The sequence below is a fragment of the Scomber japonicus genome, chromosome 20 (assembly GCF_027409825.1).
Source record: "Scomber japonicus isolate fScoJap1 chromosome 20, fScoJap1.pri, whole genome shotgun sequence".
NCBI lineage: Eukaryota > Metazoa > Chordata > Actinopteri > Scombriformes > Scombridae > Scomber > Scomber japonicus.
Genome location: NC_070597.1, coordinates 15,026,526 through 15,039,877, shown reverse-complemented (window position 1 = coordinate 15,039,877; position 13,352 = coordinate 15,026,526). Strand labels below are relative to the sequence as shown.

The following is a 13,352-nucleotide window of genomic DNA, read 5'->3' as shown; positions in this document are numbered from 1 at the left end:
TCATTTCTGTAAAGCTGATATTTGGCCCTACAGCAAAATCTTGACTGATACGGGAATCAGTGTATTACGTGTATCTTACAAAATAAGCTGAATGAGGACAGCACACTCAGCAACCATTGAGATCAACTCAAGACAACTGCCTTTTCAGTTTACTTTTAGTGCTGCTGTGTTTAAAGGCAACACTTAAACTGAATCCCTGCACATGGTATACCAAAGACAAGTTTGTTTGTGCCAGTTTTATTAATCGATGTTTCATGGCAACATCTGTGACTCACATGGATATAAAGGCATTAAAACCTTAGCTGACATAAAAGTCGCTGTTAAACTCACTTGTTTTGAACTTAAGATTGAAAACACTCTGTGATATTTCATTGTAAGGGCTTTATTTTCAGTTGACGATGGTGTCAGATGAAAATCTGCTCTGGCACAGAGCTAAAACAAAGTGAAATGTAGTATGGAGGGAGGCCTTGTGCTGCCCTTACGCATGGAAACTATTATATGTGTGCAAATCAAATGAAAGTCTCAAGTATAACCATATGTTTATTTGCCATGCAAATGTTACACTGGTTAAAAGATGTCATTGAAGTGGGTCTTGGCTGTGCAGTTGCTGACCAAATACAGTTAGCGTCTTGGTGTTGAAGCTGGAAGCGGTCCACTCTAACTGCTAGCCAGGTTTATAAATATGTCTTAGTGGAGATTAGCCTGAGGGCAATCCTTAGCACTCTTCCCTGTGGAGTTCCTATTGCTCACATTGTCACATCCTTTCTGCTCTGTATAAATATTTGTACTGTATAACTTCTTGGCTGTGCGGCCAACATCAAACTCTACTGAGAGCTGAGGAGGGGGGATAGGTCAGACCCAGAGAGAGGGGAGAGACGGGGTTGGGCGGGTGGACATTTTGCAGCCAGATTTTACAGTTCAGCAGCTAAATGTTACCAAAGTGTTAAGTAACAGAAACAGTTGAAGCTAAAGAAATTCTGAGTTAAGACCGTTTGTTGACCATGTGAAACAATATCTACTGTGATAAATGTATTACTTACTCATAGGTTAGCACTTCTTTATGACATTTTTCTATGAATAGTTTAAACTGATTCCTCAGTCTTCATAATATAGTCCATCTTGCTCCTTCACTGCTTCTTTGCAGCTGCAGGAATGAATAATACTTGAAGATTCAATAAAGACAACAGACTGAATATGTAATGTAGGAGAGCATTCAATCCAAAAATATCAAGTGTTGATCCAAAATAGAAAACATAAACGTAACATAAAAGTCATTCTCTACTAATTTTGAACTTAACTGAGGCAATGTAGTCAGTGTGCTTATTTTGGGCCTCTCCTCTTCAAGGCTTGTTAAAACCTTAATTACCCATATAAATCTAATTTACAATCCTAATTTAACAAGCAGGTTTTTTACATCCCTTCAATTACTTTTCAGCTAAGCAACACTCCGTGGGAAGCACATTTACTCGCTGCACTAAAGAAAAACTGAGAGGGGATTTCCGGCACAACTGAGGTGTACAGGTTTCTGGAGGTGCATGGAGAAGGGAACTGCTCTTCAGGGGCCAACACCTGAAAGCCTTTATTTTGAAACCAGTATGCTTGTGGTGGCTTTCATCAGGGTCGTACTGGAGTGTTGGTCTCACAATACAGTTGTCCTTTACACATATATCAGTTTTGACCTCCCCAAACAAATTTTTTAAACTTTCACCTTTATGACAGCATGCTGGCTCAACAGCAGCAAAACATACAGAACAAAGGCGGCTTTAAAAAACGAGGGAAAGTCCTCTCACAGCAGCCAAAAAAACAGTTATAAATACACCGCCTCCAAACAGCAAGAGGCTTCAGGATCAAGTTAGTCAGCACTGGAGCTTGTTCAGCTGAGGAGGTCAATATCACATATGGTATTTTAAAACCCTGTTCTTTATCTAAAACTCTTAAATAATCACTCTTGATCTCAGAACTGATCGGGGGGGGGGGGGGGGGGGGGTGGTTTCCCCTCTTTTGCCATTGTTATCTTTTGATCTTAATTATCAAGAAATTGAAATTTGATCCAGAGTTGTACTCATGACAAGCTGTTCAGAGGAAAAACATCAACTAAATGAACCGCATGTTGATTTTCCAGTGTAGAACAAGACAAGTCTCTGCAGCAGGAGCTCTCACATCCACAGCACGCTCCTCCACCCACAGAAGCCCTCGAGCCAGTATTGAGTAACAAGATCGCTGCAGGGCAACACAACACCAGCCCCCCTTCCCAGACTGACACAAGGCGTTCAGGTGAATGATAACACTTACCTCAACTACATAACACTCACTTCTGCTCGACAACAATGGGGCGTCGGTCTCTTTGATTGGGGTCTTTACGTGATCCAAAGAAAAGCCAGGTAAAAAGCAGCTGAGTGTGTTTTGCGGAGAGCGAGAATAAAAAGCAAAACAAGAGCCACTCCCTGGTCGGACACTTTCTAGTTCAACTGCTCTGCTGGAAATCGCTCAGACTGCGCTTTGTCCACAAAACTTTCTGGTAACAATGACACAATACTCCCTCCATTATTAATGATTTCAAGAGAAAAACAAACAAGCGCTTTCCTGCTCAGTACCTAACATACAGACGCTGAGTGGGTCTTATCAGGGCGTGCATCACGACTCTTCTTTCTTGTCTTGCTCAACATCAGCTGGGTGAGGACATTCTTGGGAAGGCTGTTGTGACACAGGCCACTGAGATGCCTTACAATGGGAAAATTACATTCTGGCAAGTCTTGAATACCATAGCCCTTGGATACAAAGCTTCAATTCCTTTTATTATATTCTCCATATTGAGAGAAAAAATTAGCCCTCATAATGATTGGCAGCACACATGAGAAATATATAGCGGTTTTTAGGAATATAGAGTGCCTCCTACACTTTTACACAAGATACAGTGTAATTAACGTTAGGTTATGTAATGTTTGTTCCCACTAAACAATTATATGATTTTTAACATAAACATTTAAATTCACAAGCTGGCGGAAAGTGATAAGAGCCAGGACCAGCTCAAATCATTGCAAAATGACTGCTGAAAGAAATGCTCACTGAATAAACACAGGCCACACCACACAAAGAGTACAGTGACCATATATAAACATTAATCAAGCAATTCTCATCCGCCTCAATGTACACATTACACAAGCAGGTTACAAGTGTTTGCATAGCTGTGGCACTTTGGCACAGATAAACATGACTTTGATTCCCAACTTTGGCTGCCAACTTTCTAGTGACGCCACATAACTTCTGTACTCCAGCAGAGATAATAAAAATAAAAAAAAACTGCAGAGGCTATACTGAAAAAAATTCAGCTTGTGTTGTTTTGAACATTAAAGCCTTTCTCACACATTCTTATCACTTTTGTTTTCACAGGTGGGTTTTTGCAGAACGCAGACTTTCATGCTCACACCCCTCTCACACTCTGTCTCCAATTTGCTGAGTCCGAAGTGAAACAAGGGGGGTCAAAGGATGAAACCAGCTGGTTTGGATGTGCCGTCACTTGATATGTCACACAGGGACTGGCAAAAAAACAGCGTCGTAATTCAATGTGGTATAGAGTTGCAGGATACAACCCTAGTTCATGGTTGCCTCAACAAAACGGAACAATTAGTAAGTAGGCTCTTTTACAAGCAGCATGTATGAGCAAGAAATATGATTAACACTGTATGTAAACGTGAGAACCAGGCCAATGATTAAGGAAGGAAACAACACTGACTAATGCAATGACATCTGCATGAGTGTGTCTACAGCAAGGTTTCGACACAAAACTACGCATCGTATCATTATTTGTAATGTTTGCACCTAAAAAAACATGACTGACACATATGAGCATTTCCTGACACACACATAAAATACTTTCAATCGTTCACGGGAACCATTTAGCGTGAGATAATTATTTTTTTAGAGTGAAATCAGTGCAATTGACAGCTTTCACTACAATGACGTGCTTCTTACTAACTTACAAAAAAACAACGCAAACCGCAACTGTAACTGTAACATACATAACATACCTGCAATGGAGGTCTGCTTGTGCGTCAGCGAACATAGCGTCCACTGCGGTATTATCTACAGACGCTTGAGAGACAGCTGTTCAAGCAAAAGCGAAACAATAGTAAACTTTAACTTTTTTAAAAGCACACCAGTTATGTTTTTGTAAAGTTCGTGCTAGCTTTAACCTAAAGGTGGTAGAGTTGTAGGAAGTCGGCAGTGGATGTTAGTTAACGTTCAACAGGCAGCAACGAGTCAGCGACGACAGTGACACACAAAACATGAAAATAAACGTACACTTGCCTTCTTTAGAAGACAGTTTGGTTTCCTAAACTCATCCTCCACGGACACAGAGAGGAGACACGGTTAAGTCCAGCACGGCTGCAGAGTCTGCGGTGAGAACTGTTGGTAGCTCTCAGTCACTTCAAAACTTAAAACGCACTCTGGCTGCTGATTGGTCAAAACTGTGAAGCGTTCGCGTGCCTCCGGTAAGCGCCCACTTCTCCTTTGCTGTAGCAACACTTTTAGAGAGAAACGCTGCGGTTACCTGATAACTGCAGTAAATACTTCAGACAGATAAGGACGTTGCATGCAAATATAAACGAGCTTTATAAAAAATAATAATAATAATTTAAAAATAGACTTTCTATAAATCCAGTCGCAGAACAGTATTTTTCCCACCCGTAAACTGGATTCTGAATAGTTATATTTGACACCACTTGGACCAGCAACTTTACAAATTGCTTGCACGGTAATGCTTCACAGACTGCACTGATGCACTGTGATACTTTGGTTGTCAAAGGTAAACTTTTCTTCATTTGACTATGATATTGCTGTACCCTTTCCCCTCTGAAAACTAGTAATTGCTGTACTTTCAACAGAACGTGGAGGCAACATCGCATCAGGTTTTTTAGTATCTATGCATTTGTCTTTTTGTCTGAGTGCAGTACGCACGATAAACACACACATGGTTTCTAAGTGATTTTCTTTGTTTCTTGCACACCTAGCAATAAAATGTAAAGCAGGCGATGTATGTGATGCAGTGACAGTTAACTTTAAGGTTGCAGCTCCCCCTGCTGTTCACTTGAGGTTGTGCACGTACAATATCGTTCTGTCCCAATGCAGTAATAACCTGTAAATGAACAGACCTTTGTTCTAAAGTATATCAGAAAATGTTATTAAAGTAGTAACTTTAAAAAATGTGTTACTAGTTTACTTAAGCGTTGTGAAACTTCTGTCAGGGGATCACCCACAGACACCCCCCCCCCCCCCCCCCAGATTTTCATAGACATCTTATATCATGTCTAAATGAGATTTAACTTGATTGCATTTATGCCTGACATTATGCATCTGCTGCATGCACACTGAAATTGGATTTCTTTGCACACCAAAGCACAGATTGTATGAATGTGTATTAGACTGTGTGTGCCTCTCTGTGTGTGTGTGTGTGTGTGTGTGTGTGTGTGTGTGTGTGTGTGTGTGTGTGTGTGTGTGTGTGTTTGCCCCTGTCTACGTGTGCATGAGTGAGAATGATTAATGATCTTGTCTTTTAATCAAATCTGTGTATTGGTCATACTAATGTTAAGTGTCATGTCACCAGAGGTGACACACACACACACACACACACACACACACACACACACACACACACACACACACACATACTGGTATTAGGATGTACAGGGTGCATTTTTCTGAACCACTTGAATTTGTTCACTCAATTCCCCGTCATGTCAGAAACAATCTTTTCCTGTCGCACAAATGCTGAACCCAGTGAATAACTGACAGCCAGATGATGAATGTATTTACGAATGGAATTTTATCTTTATTTCCTTCATTGATATGTGCATTTTGCTGTTTGTCAGATTATATTTAAAACCACAATTCTTGCTTTTGACAGCAGTTTGATGTCCAGCAATCTCTGGTCCTTTTATCTTCACCACTCCATCTTCCCTGCACCTGTTAGTTAGGTAACACCAAGCCCACCTGTAAAACACACACCTTGTTACAATGAACGAATAAACAATTGTCCTCAATAAACTACTTTACACATTTTTACATTTGACCTGTGGTCCAAAGCACACATCTATCAGAGTAGTAAAATGGTATGGAGGACTTTGGCCTTAAATTATTTGAATATTCAGTACCTCCTCTGGACTCATGTTAGGACACATCCAGTTGTACAGGTAGTAATGCAGGCTCTTGTCACTGATGCTGAACTTAAGCTTCTCCAGGAAACTCTTGTTATCCATCACATCGAGAGCAATGAAGATGTCAACACCATTCTGTCAGTAAGAAGGAAAAAAAATGTTATTTTGTCACCATTCAACACAGATAATCGTTGCTTTGAGTGTATTGACATCTATTCTGAGGACATTTAATACTGTTGGTGTCTTCAAACTTTTTTAACAAAGTTAATAATTTGTCACAATTTTTTAATGAATAGGATTTTTACTGTGACAAACTTACAGATTTCGCTAGGACCAACATGTCCTCCATGAGGTCCACCAGGTTTGTGGCAGTCGGCGCAATGTAAAGGAGATAAGATGCTCTCAGTTCGGTGTGGACCGGGTGATTCAGCACCTTGGAGGAGATGCTGTAGAAGCTCACCACATCTGTCAGTGTACCATCATCACCCTGTGTGTGAAATGGGGAAGTGGATCAAGCCTATGACATATCTACTGCAACACGATTTGTGTTGAAATAGTTTTCCCTCTTAAAGGAATTAAAGTACATTGTATACTGTAAGGTCAGACCTCCACCACATAGGTGTCAATGGCATTCTCCCTTGGCAATAGCAAGTGCTCTACTTCCAGCAGAGATAAGATGGGGCTGAGTTTAAACTTGCTGAGGTTCTCCTGGAGAAGTGAGTGTATCCCCTTAACATCTTCTTTGGTCATAGGGCGTAAGCGAGACGTCTTTGTTACCTTGGAGAAAGTGGAGGAAAGAAATAGCAGGACATGAAAAAATAATTTATGATGTTTAGAATTAATATCTTATAATATTTTGTATGCATCTTTGTCAGCTGAAATATTGTCAGGGTCAATGTCAGACAATAGTGGCACTAAAAGCTTTTCACCTGTAGGTGGCAGCATAAACTAACCTCAGGGAGGCGGTGGACTTTGAGAGCTCTCTGCAGGGTCATGTCTTGTCTGAGACCTGGATAGTTGACCTCCATCAGCTTACGGAAATTCAGAGGTCGATGCCAGTATCTAAAAGAATTTGTTTATTAGTCAAGGACGATCCAGATAGACATTGCTATGCACAAAGCAAAATGCAAAAGTAGCAATGCATTGGGAATCTAGCTGAAGCTATATTGTAGCACAAGGGTTCATGTTGCTTCTTCAAGAAGAATTAGAATATGTGCAAAACAATAACTGCATGCATGATATTTGGTGGAAGGTTAATTGACACCAATCACCAGATAAATAATCTGCACATGTTCATTTGTGTCTATGCTTTAACTGAAAATTGGAGCCTCATTTTACCTTGATTTGAAACATGAATCAATCTTGTGAAGGCAGATCCTACCTGCAGGAGCTCACTGGTGTGGGCAGCACTAAGGGAGCTGTATAGACAGCCTGGTAGAGGTCCTGCTGGTTAACCCGTCTAGTGAGCTCTCGGATCAGAACTGGAGTCATCCGCTTGAGGCGCAGCTTCTTATGAACACACAGGAGTTTGACCTGAACCATCCGCTTCTCCCTGCAGAACATATTTTAAGCATTTGCTATGACACATTTGCTGTAAAATTGCTACAGTTTGGTCGGTAGCTCTGCACTGCTATGAATTCTTATATTGTTAAGCTGATTCCATATAAAAACACATGTTTGTGAGCTACTCACGTTTCATACATGCGGACGTCTGCAGGAACTGCAGCAATGAAGCCCACTAACTTCTTATTGGTGTCTACTCTCACACCACAGTGCCACTCGGCCAGCCAGTTTGGAGGCTGCAAAACCCTGCAAGAGGAAAAGAATGACACTGTCAGTAATATGTTTCTGAATAAATGTAAGGATAATTCAAAAGTTTGGACTGGAAGGTCAAAGGAGAGAAATGATGCTGTCCAAAGACTGAAATAGTATAGTATGCTGCAGTTGAACTAATAGGTTTCAAGTAGTGAATGTGTATGAATGTTATGCAGGGTGATGTTGAAACAGCACATGCACTTGGTCATGCGCTGACTAAATTAATAAAATGTTATAAAAGAAAGTTTTCCTAATATACCCACAAAATCAAAAGTGACACTTACCATTGCAGATACTCAACAGAGAAGTCAAATCTGATGGTGTTGTCATCATCTTCCATGTAGTTGTTATTCAGTAGTGTGCATAGCTCTTGCAGCTGAAAAGATAGTTAGGAAACTTTTGGATTGCTTAGATTTAAGTCTTTGGCCTTCAAAGCATTATTTTCATTTCATTGTCCTTGCAGTGGGCAGAAAGGATTGCCTACTGCAAGAAAACTTTTACAATAAAAAAAAGTTCTCATGTTTGAAACTGATATATCGCTATCACTACATTCTGTGAACTTGGAAAGAATGAAATGAAACAGTAACTGTTTATCTCTGAAATCCTAGACTCTGAGAGACATATAAGTGGTGTCTAATGATATTTTACACACAGTAACTTATCACTGTGTAATGCTTTATTTTACTGGTCCATTAAGTTTATACTTATTTCCTGAAAATTTTCAGAATTATTTTCAGGTACCTATTTTACAGAGGGTAATGGCTTTTTGTATGGATTCATGATCCATGTAAGTATTCAATTTATTGTTGGTACCGAATTATTATACATGTGCATTCCTACTACACATGCACATGATCACATGATCATTCAAACTGCTTAAAAATGTAGACACTTTTTTGCTTGCATGTGATATGCTAGTCCTTTCCATGGTTTTTGGTTAAAATTATTAGGTTTAGGTACCAAAAGCATGTGGTTAAGGTAAGATCATGGTTGGGGTTAAAACAGTAACAAAATGTCCAATGTGAAACTCAAAATGTCCAGTAATAATGTCCCGTTTAACAGCACTAAAATGCACTCTTCCCCCTTTACCAAAATGTCCTAAAATGTCCTAAAAATGAGCAATTAAATACCTGTTAACTGAAATTACATTACCTACCACTGTAGGGCTTGTCAGGTCCAGAGTGTCCCATGAAAAACCCTGAGGTAGAGAATAGGGCTCCTTACGGACACTGGCTTCAGCCGCTACTATTTGGCCATGAGTTGTTATACTGTCACCTGAGGACACAACACAAAAGATTTTTGTAAGGAAGTGATGTACACATTACTTGGTTCTCAATATTTCAGTGATATGCCATACAGAGCAAGGGAATTCATTTGCAATTTTCAACCACAGATTGGACCGATCCACAACACCTGGGGCTGAAAAACGAAACCAACTCAGAAGTGCAAAAATCTGCAGGTCTCTTTAGATAATTTCTCCATTTATGACAGCTGTAAAGTTATGGACAATTAAGGTCGTGGCTGGTTTGAATGACAGGTGGGTGCTGTCACAGGCAGGTTGCCACCACTATGACAACATTGTTTAGGTAACGTAACAATGGCATAACCCGAGATTAACTACATAAATATAGACATAGCTGTTTCAGTGTGTTTTCAGTTAATTGTAATATTTTGGTACACCAAAACAAATCTTGTTTAGTGCTTGGTTGTACTAAAAGGAGTAGGATTTTTTCCCAGTACATTTTGTTTTGTCTTGTGAAAATTAGCATTAGCATGATCAAATTTAACCATAGACTATAAATATATAATGCTAACCAAACTAGCAGGTAGCTTTAGAGTCAGCTCCACACTCTCATACAAAAATGGATACATTTGGCTCCAAAAAGTTCCAAGATGGCTATAGTCAACTGCTAACTCAAGGCTTCAAAACAGGCATCCACAATGCAATGGGTGAGGTCACGGTGGCTATGTCCATTATTTTTTACAGTATATGGACAGGACCCACTCATCAATATTTTTATATGCAGGTCCTGTCCTTTGCAACACAGTCATACAAACCACAACAAATGGTAATATGATACAAATTTCACATTTGATGGTGATATCCTGTGGTGATATTGTAAAAGACAGTAATGATACAACTAATAGTAAAGAGAGTTTTTTGTTGATGTAAAAGGACATCCTTACCCAGTTTGGGGACAGGCTGTGTATCCCAGAAGGCGTATGTGTGTTTCTTCGCCTGCTGCAGGGTTTTAGGTAGAGTTGAGCCCAAGGAGAAGAGGTGGAGGGCTCTTTGGATCTCCTGCTGCTTCTTTTCTGGCAGAGAGTCCAGCTAAAACAGGGCAGGGAAAGGACAGGTTAATAATCCCCCCCGAAGATGATGGAAAATTGACTGTCACCCAAACACATTAACTGGCTTGAGTACTGATACCTGCAGTTAAAAAAGACATGAAAGTACAACAAAGCACAAGTTTCAGAGTGTGCACACAGTCACTTACACAAACTAGCACATACACACATCTGCATATGCACTCATACTCGTACAAAGACACTAACCATTTCGAATGGGTCTCTGGGCCCCTGTGGTCTCCATGTATTTTGCTTCTTTTGCTTCTTCTTACCCTCCTTTACACTGCCACCATCAGCTTCTTCCTGCTTCTTATCGCTAGAAGACATTTTCATGCACTGATATTCCTGTATATTTAATCCATATTCAGTCAATTTTACTGCTTTCTGCTATCTTGAAAAAAACACTTGAAATATGAAAACGGTACCAGCATACTTACAATGAGTTTGAGTCAGTCATCGTAAAACCGTCAGTCCTTGAAGCTGAGGGTGAACTGAGATGTTTTACTGACACGTTTGTGGTTTTTCAGCTCTTATCTCAGCAAGCAGCAAGGGGAGGAAAGTGACCGCCTCAGTCACCCAACCCAACTCCCACCCAACTGATAGATAACTGAGAACAATACTAACAATTACATAAACTTCTCACTGTGTTGACATGTCAGGCAGCTGCTGAACAGCACCGCTGCAGATTACCGTGTATAGCTGCCTGATCCAGGGAGCAGATTTAATTGTTTGAGGTTGTCTGACTGCACAGTTCCCATATATTCTCCTATTTGAAATTCAGCACTTTTCTTCCAGAGCTTTATATCTCTTGTGGACTTAAAGATCATTGCCTGTAGTCAGTGTGATCTATAGTGGGGTAACACTGGCTGAGCAAGTTGACCATATAATAGACTTGTTGAAAAACTGTTCAGGCTGACAAGAAAAAAATATGTAGAAATATGTAGTAGAAAATGAGCATGTTGTCCGATTTGAGTGTATGCTCATATTTTCATTGAACCAACTATTTTCTTGCATATAAGGCATTAGTAAATTCTGGGGGCGGACTTAACGCATATATTAGTCTCACATCATTCAGCAGGGTGGTCAGTGTCATCTGTTAATGTCAAAATGAAAGATGTTGTCAGTAGATGTTTTAAAGAAATTCAACCAAAAAGACAGTTATTTTTAGACAGTTATTATTATTTTCCTTTCCAGCTGCAGTATGCCTAAAAGACGATCTACATTTCTTTGCGTTTTGAAGATGCACTTTGCATCGGGATATTTATGTAGTTTGTCTGAGACAGCTTTACAAAGGAACATTTCTCATCAGAACAACACTTTATATTAACAGCCTTCACACAATGCCATGCAGACAAGTAGGGTCAACATTGTTTTAAGAAACTATCATTTAAATATATCTTTACAAATACTGTATGGGTAAAAACCTACAAGATTTTCTACTCTAGAGCAGTATGAAATCAGATGCATGTGTAAGACTTACCCATTTGAAAGCAACTACTTGACATTTGATAGAAAGAAAGAGAAGGAGTCCTTTAAAACACAAATTGATATTGTGATAGTTTACTTTAATGTTATGCTAGCCATCAGCTGATCATTGTCAGCTCATACAATCACCAGCTACATTCAAACTAGTCAGTTAACTGCTGCTGGTCCAATGTCTCCAACAGCTCACAGCTTCTTCCAGTTTCTAATAATAATTGTAACTTTTGTATTGCATTCTCCTCTGTATACCTCAAGGGAGGTTTACTGCAGGCATGTTGCCTGGGGAGGATTCCCATGATCCTTCTGCACCATATACAGTGGGGAGAACAAGTATTTGATACACTGCCGATTTTGCAGGTTTTCCCACTTCCAAAGCATGTAGAAGTCTGTAATTTGTATCATAGGTACACTTCAACTGTGAGAGCAGGAATCAAAAAAAAAATCCAGAAAATCACATTGTATGATTTTTAAGTAATTAATTTGATACATCAGAAAAACAGAACTTAATATTTGCTACAGAAACCTTTGTTTGCAATTACAGAGATCAGACACTTCCTGTAGTTCTTGACCAGGTTTGCACACACTGCAGCAGGGATTTTGACCCACTTCTCCAGACAGATCTTGAAGATAGGTCGTGGCTGGGTCTTCCAGCATGACAACGACCCGAAACACACAGCCAGGGCAACTAAGGAGTGGCTCCGTAAGAAGCATCTCAAGGTCCTGGAGTGGCCTAGCCAGTCTCCAGACCTGAACCCAATAGAAAATCTTTGGAGGGAGCTGAAAGTCCACATTGCCCAGCGACAGCCCCGAAACCTGAAGGATCTGGAGAAGATCTGTATGGAGGAGTGGGCCAAAATCCCTGCTGCAGTGTGTGCAAACCTGGTCAAGAACTACAGGAAGCGTCTGATCTCTGTAATTGCAAACAAAGGTTTCTGTACCAAATATTAAGTTCTGTTTTTCTGATGTGTCAAATTAATTACTTAAAAATAGGGCTGTCAAACGATTATTTTTTAATCGTGATTAATCGCAGAATTTCCATAGTTAATCGCGATTAATCGCGTTTTGAATCGCATGTTTAAAATCCTGTTATTTTACATTTCAAGGCAGTTTTAAGCCCATAATGTAAAGCATTTCTTACCAGAGTGTCTTAACTGGGAATCAACCACGGCTCTGCTGCGACTCCCACACTCCAAAATGGTCCTTTGGTGGAGCTGAGGCTCGCTTGGCTGCACCTGGGTGTTTAGCATGGAGGTGCTAACTCAAACTCAACGCACTCCGGTGGTAGTTAAACTCCGTTTGACACAGGTTGCATTTTACTTTTGACTTGTCAACTGAACCGTCTCAAAGTTTTTTAAAGTTAAACAAGCCGTTCAAAAGTCCGGTAGCTCTCTTACTTTCCATCAGCGTGGTAGGTTTACCACAGGAGGCCACTTCAAAGCATAGCGCTACAGCTAGAGGAGTCGTCTACGGGTGTGTAGAAGGGACAAAAAGGCTTGCAAAATTAAAATGCGATTAAAAAAAATTAACGCTGACAGCCCTACTTATAAATCA

At 40.1% G+C, this 13,352-nt stretch overlaps 2 protein-coding genes across 2 annotated transcripts in view; both read right to left on the bottom strand.

Moving 5' to 3' along the window:
* svild (supervillin d) overlaps nucleotides 1-4,336 on the bottom strand; it is a 42,619-nt gene extending 38,283 nt beyond the window's left edge. The window contains exon 1 of the mRNA XM_053341760.1: nucleotides 4,303-4,336. The gene's annotated coding sequence lies outside the window, so the exon portion shown is untranslated. The remainder of the gene's footprint in view (nucleotides 1-4,302) is intronic.
* A 1,631-nt stretch (nucleotides 4,337-5,967) lies between these two features.
* LOC128381645 (glycylpeptide N-tetradecanoyltransferase 2-like) lies at nucleotides 5,968-10,778 on the bottom strand. The gene is made up of 12 exons (XM_053341689.1): nucleotides 10,757-10,778; nucleotides 10,527-10,635; nucleotides 10,158-10,302; nucleotides 9,127-9,245; nucleotides 8,255-8,346; nucleotides 7,848-7,964; nucleotides 7,537-7,707; nucleotides 7,109-7,217; nucleotides 6,762-6,932; nucleotides 6,475-6,642; nucleotides 6,153-6,290; nucleotides 5,968-5,991 (listed from the first exon to the last, which is right to left on the bottom strand). Exons 1-12 carry the CDS (start codon nucleotides 10,774-10,776, stop codon nucleotides 5,968-5,970), a joined length of 1,383 nt encoding a protein of 460 aa, XP_053197664.1. The 5' UTR covers nucleotides 10,777-10,778.
* Nucleotides 10,779-13,352: the final 2,574 nt, after the last annotated feature.